Source organism: Chinchilla lanigera, unplaced genomic scaffold (genome assembly GCF_000276665.1).
Source record: "Chinchilla lanigera isolate Chin_1 unplaced genomic scaffold, ChiLan1.0 scaffold00006, whole genome shotgun sequence".
Taxonomy (NCBI): Eukaryota; Metazoa; Chordata; class Mammalia; order Rodentia; family Chinchillidae; genus Chinchilla; species Chinchilla lanigera.
In genome coordinates, this window is record NW_004955407.1 from 29,518,250 (window position 1) to 29,523,602 (window position 5,353).

Here is a 5,353-nt window from a genome sequence, read left to right on the forward strand (position 1 = left end):
CTTATTTAAATATCACTAATGGTTTCAGTACAATGTTATATTACTAAAGATTTTGAATATCTGAGGCATTATTGGTGGTTTGTAGAATGGAATAAAGTTTTGAGATCATGATATCACCTTGAATTATTGTTAATTTAAAGTCAGTTAACAAGAGAACTTTTGAGGACAAAAATTTATTCTAAATTGATGTGTCAACAATAATTATAATATATAATTTTATTATTTTCCTATAAGGATGAACATGCAATAAATATTTCATGAATAAATTCAGTTTTTTGCTTTTATATATTATACATTACATATATCATAAGATAAAAACAGTATGTGAAGGATGAAATGGAATGTATAAGCATTGATTCACAAAATATTGGGGTTCTGCACAAGCAGACCATAGGAGAAATCCTGCCTCACAAATATTCCCCACCCATTCCCACCCAGCTGTCCCCACATCACTTTGAACCTGCACATTGGTATATACACTTGGGAAGTGAACAATTAAAAAAAGAATGTATATAATTAAAGCAACATAAAATGCCTTCACCATAACCATTTGCTTATTACACACTGAAAAGGAGATATTTATTTAAGAAGACCTAATTGCCTGAAGGATCACCTTGATCCTTCTTTTTGAATAGCATGCTTAGACCTGTACAGTGACTAAAGAATAAAACAAGGAACAGAAACTATTGCTTTCAACATCCAAATCTAAATTCTCTGAGCATGATGTGTATCTTTTTTGACTAGAATTTGTGAGTACCTTTGTACTGATGTGCCCTATCAAGATAGATACTTTTGTTTGCTCAGAAATAGAAATCATAAGCTATGAGAGCATATTCTTTTGCATTTATAAATTATTTCCTTTTGAATATGTAAGTCTAAGGAAGTTACACTGTTATATTGGGAACTTAGAAGCCATTTTTACGCATGATCTTAGAGAGGCCAGAGCTTTATCTTAAAAAATGTGTTTTAGTGTGTAGTGTACAAAATATAAAAAATTAAAAATAAACACCTTTTCATTGACCAGGAATTTCCCCATTTGGATAAATTCAACAAAAAAAACATCGATGGATGAAGTTTTCCAAGATGATTACTTCAAGGTCATCACCACTTAGCTGTTTTAAAATGTATAAGAAACAATTTGGAGGAGAAATAATAGGTTATGTTTTACTTTTATAGATTGTCAATTGCAATTTTATGTGTCTTACCAGAAAAAGATATGATAGTCAAAAAGGGATAGTCCAGCATTATGTACTTTTTAATGATTAAGAATACACTTGATTTTAGACCACATAAATTGAAATGGAGGTTGAGTCCAATAAATAAGAGATGCATTTATACACAAGAGATTAAAACAGACAAGTAGGTTATTTTACATTTCCACCTCAGGTGACAAATTACAATTCTCATTTCATTTTAAATGTAGCTACGAAGCAAAGCTCTCCTGCCTGAAGTACTTACAATTTCAGGACTTAAATAAATGCATTGACCGTAATCCGTAGTTGGTGCTGAAAGCGAGCACTAGACGTAACTGGTGGAGGTCTTTTTGAGCACTGTCGCGTTCTTTCGCTTCTCCTTCTGTGGCACACAGTATGTAGGGGCTGGGTATCTGTGCCACCGCTTCTTCCTGTTGCAGCAACAGAAACCGCAGAGCAGACCCCCTCCGATGAAGAGGACCGCAGTGCTCGCCCAGCCCAGGAAAAGGGCTGCGCCCAGCTCTCGTTTCTGACCGATGGGGACGTTTGGGTTGTAGAACTCCCTGATGATGATATTGGCTGTCCAGCACACTGGAATCAGAACAAAGATGCCTGTTAGGATAAAGAGAACTCCCGAAGTTCCCAGAAGATATGCTTTGATTCTCTCGTCGGAACCTGTGCACTGGACCTGCTTCATGCCACAGATGCCGATAATTAGAGCAATGAAGGAAAGAGCAATGGCCACGCACATGAGGGCTCGTGCTGTTTCCACGGCGGGCGGGAGGGCCAGCATGGAAGTATAGAACTTGCACTGCAGCCTGACCCTGGCTTGTCGGACACAGTTCATCCAGAGCCCTTCCCAGAGCCTCTCGAAGATAATGATGTTGCTGCCTATAAAAGCTGATACTCTCCACTGAGGCAGAAGAGTTGTGGCCAGGGTCCCTACCATGCCAAGGAACCCAAGAGCGAGTCCAGCAATTTGCAGTGGATAAAATGCCATCTTCTCTCCTTTGAACTGTAATCCAACCTAGAATGGTAGAAGATGCTAAAATGCAGAATGTACGAGGTTCTTGGAGTCTAGAGCAGTCTCTGATGATATTCTCCACAGCTGCTGGCCGTCATGTTTTAGTCCAAATCAAAAGCAGAGATTGAACTTGGCCTGACTAGAAGCACCTGCTGTAACTGCATGCCAACGCGGTACACACATCTTCATTTCTGTGTGGATTACTCACTTGTCATATATAATTGTTGCCCAGCCAATAAGAAAGCAGCCAGAGGCGTGTCAAGGTATACTGCATTCAGCTTTAGAATTTCTCATATTATTATTGTCTTAGCAATGGTGTAATTAAGTGTCAAAGCTTCCATTGTGGATTGCTAATTGTAAAGCTGAAAACTTCCTTCTAAAAATCACTCTGATATGGTAATGTAAATATATGTGGTAAGCCACAACTAAAAATCATACAACAAAGCCTTTAGCCCCTTAGGCAGCAGTTGAAAAAACACTTTGAACTTGAGACTATTATTTTCTTCTAATATGAACCACTTTTTCTTAATACAAATAATCAACTCTTGCTTTCATAACGACTTCAAGGTAGAGACAAATATTTAGGCATTAAGTTCAAAACTCCTACAAAAACTATTGATACTTAGGAAGAGTCTTAAGCAGAAATTGAAATTTCACAGTTTCTTCTTCAGCTCTGTTAAGTAAGAGCATAGTAAAGCACTCCTCATAATTGATTTGGATTTACTTATAATTATTCTATGAGTGGTTAAGTACCATCTCTCCCTCTTTTGAAATATAGTTAGCATGTAAACTTTCATTAGATGTTTCTTCAGTGACAACTTGGAATATGTCACATTTATGGAAACCCAAACTGTATTTCACTTTGGCTGGGGATTTAGTTCAGTGGTGTAGCACCTGCCTGGCAAATATGAGGTCCTGAATTTGATTTCCAGTACCAAATAAAAAAGTATATTTCATTTTGTAGAACAACATAAAAAGGTCTTTTGAATTTCACTGTGAAATTACTTACAATTCAGATAGTAGAAAACCTTTAGAGTTGGAAGGTATCTGCAAGGACACCACATTTTTATTTTACTTGCCAGAGATAGGGTGTGAAGACTAGAGTGTACTGGCTAAGACGAATGGCGTGGGAAATGGCCAGCGACCCACTGACAAATCTGGCTTCTACCGCACTTGTTTTGCCCCTGTCTTGAGTCTCATTCAAAAAAGAAGTGACAGATGCTTTCTTTTAAAGATTTTCATAACAACATATGAAATTCAACACTACTCTTCAATAGTTTTTTGGATAATTTTCAAAGCAGGAAAAAAATTAATTGAGGTCACTTCAATATTCAAGAGTGCAGTTGATGTACTTGACTACCCCTTTCCTGACATTGACTATGAACTGGGGCCTGAATATGGAAAGCCCAGACCTTTTCCTTTTTCTTCTATATTCTAAAAGAACTCATTTTAAGGATGAAAACTATTCAGAAGGCAGCATACTCAAGAGTTCTTTATCTGGAAGATATTGTAGTTGGCAAAAAATTCTCTGTTTCATTCAACCCCAAGCCAAAGAATTGACAGGTGGTCCAATATCATTCAAATTTAAAAGGTCTGTTAGCTGAATTAAGAAATATGACAGCCCTTGAGCTTTCAAGGTCATCTAAGGACTTCCTCTCTAAGGAATGTGAATCATGGGGGAAATATGTGACGTCTGCATAGCTGATAGTTTCCCAGCACCAGCCCAGGATGGGGGTTTTCTGGGTCCTTTGTTGTGAGCGGCTGAGCCACAGGCTGAATCACTTCCCACCTGTCAGGATTTGCCACTGTTACTCTGACTTATGACTTCTAGCTCCTCTTCTTCATTGTAGGTAGTTTTTCCTCATTCCACCTTATTTTCAGTCCTATCTTTGCTTTGTTTTGGAAGTCTCCAGTTTGGAACTCCTTTCCATTTGATTGATTTTCTTCTAGATAGAGCATCTGGTCTGCACTATAAGTAAACATAATTAAGAGCATATGTTTACTTAGAATACAGAGGTACATGCTGAATATAAGGATAATCTGAGGAACATAAATAATGTAGGAGCTTTTACTTTGCCTCTTACAGCCCAAGTCAGTTGTCTATGACGTCTTTACTCTTGTTCTTCTACAAGTAGGAGGAGAAGTAGCTTTCCACTTCAACTTTTATTCATTCTGATCCCCTTCTACTTTTTCTTGAGGTCCTTGTTCCATTGACCATTTTTTCCTTTCATGGCTCCTCTGCTCTCTCCCTCTACCTGAGTTGTCCTTTAGAAAATGAATATACTGAATTGTTACCCTCTATTTTAAAATTTCATGCCTATATTTCCTAACAATATACTGTATCTTTGTATATCTTTTGGTCCACACATTAAAAGAATGTACTCCACACATTAAAAGAATGCCTTCTGTCACCATGCTTCCCTGAAACCTGCCTTGGAGGGTTTTATCTTTCTTGGAAATTCTAACTTTTATCTCCAAAGCATACTACAATACTTTTGCTTACTGTTCCTTCCTGTAAAGGTGACGAGTCAGTATCTTCTTTTAAGGCAGGAAAAATCATGTGCTTTGAGGAGAGATTTGGTCTTGCCCTGATGGCTTAGCTATCGATTTTGAGTGTATTTTTCAATATCTCAAAATTGTCTTCTCTGCACAATCAGAGTAATAATAATGCCAGTCTCATAGGGCTGCTTTGAAGATTGGATTTATGGAATTTGTGCAGCATATTTTTGTCTCAATCAAACACCCAGGAAAGGTTTTTTGTTTGCCCACATTTGTCTCAGTTGCTTTTGTTATATCAACGGGCTTACTACTCCTGCGTCTGCTCATTCTTAGACTCTTCCTTTCATTGGTATCTTAGCCATGTTTGTTTCACTTGCTCATTTCTCCAGGGCCCTGTGTATACCGCCATGTTCTTCTCACCTCACAGGCTAGGGAGTCTCATGGAAGCCACTGCCTCTACTTCCCGTCATGCTCCAGTCTTCCGCCATCAGCCTCTTTCAGGCGTTGTTTGAAAAGAGACGTTTACTCAAGTCATTTCCATCCATGGAGGCAGTCTGTGCCCTTTAAGTCATCGATATAACGATACAAAGTTTTAACCTGAGAACCCAACTGGGAGTTAAGTCCCAGGGGTAATTCC

The 5,353-nt window shown here is 38.1% G+C and overlaps 1 protein-coding gene across 1 annotated transcript; it reads right to left on the minus strand.

The window, feature by feature from the left end:
• Positions 1-1,150: 1,150 nt before the first annotated feature.
• On the minus strand, positions 1,151-2,376 carry Cldn17 (claudin 17). The gene has a single exon (XM_005375623.2). It carries the CDS (start codon positions 2,191-2,193, stop codon positions 1,519-1,521), a length of 675 nt encoding a protein of 224 aa, XP_005375680.1. The 5' UTR covers positions 2,194-2,376; the 3' UTR covers positions 1,151-1,518.
• Positions 2,377-5,353: the final 2,977 nt, after the last annotated feature.

Excerpts from the sequence above, each read along its gene's own strand:
- Cldn17 (XM_005375623.2), bottom strand. The coding sequence starts at position 2,193 with ATGGCATTTTATCCACTGCAAATTGCTGGACTCGCTCTTGGGTTCCTT.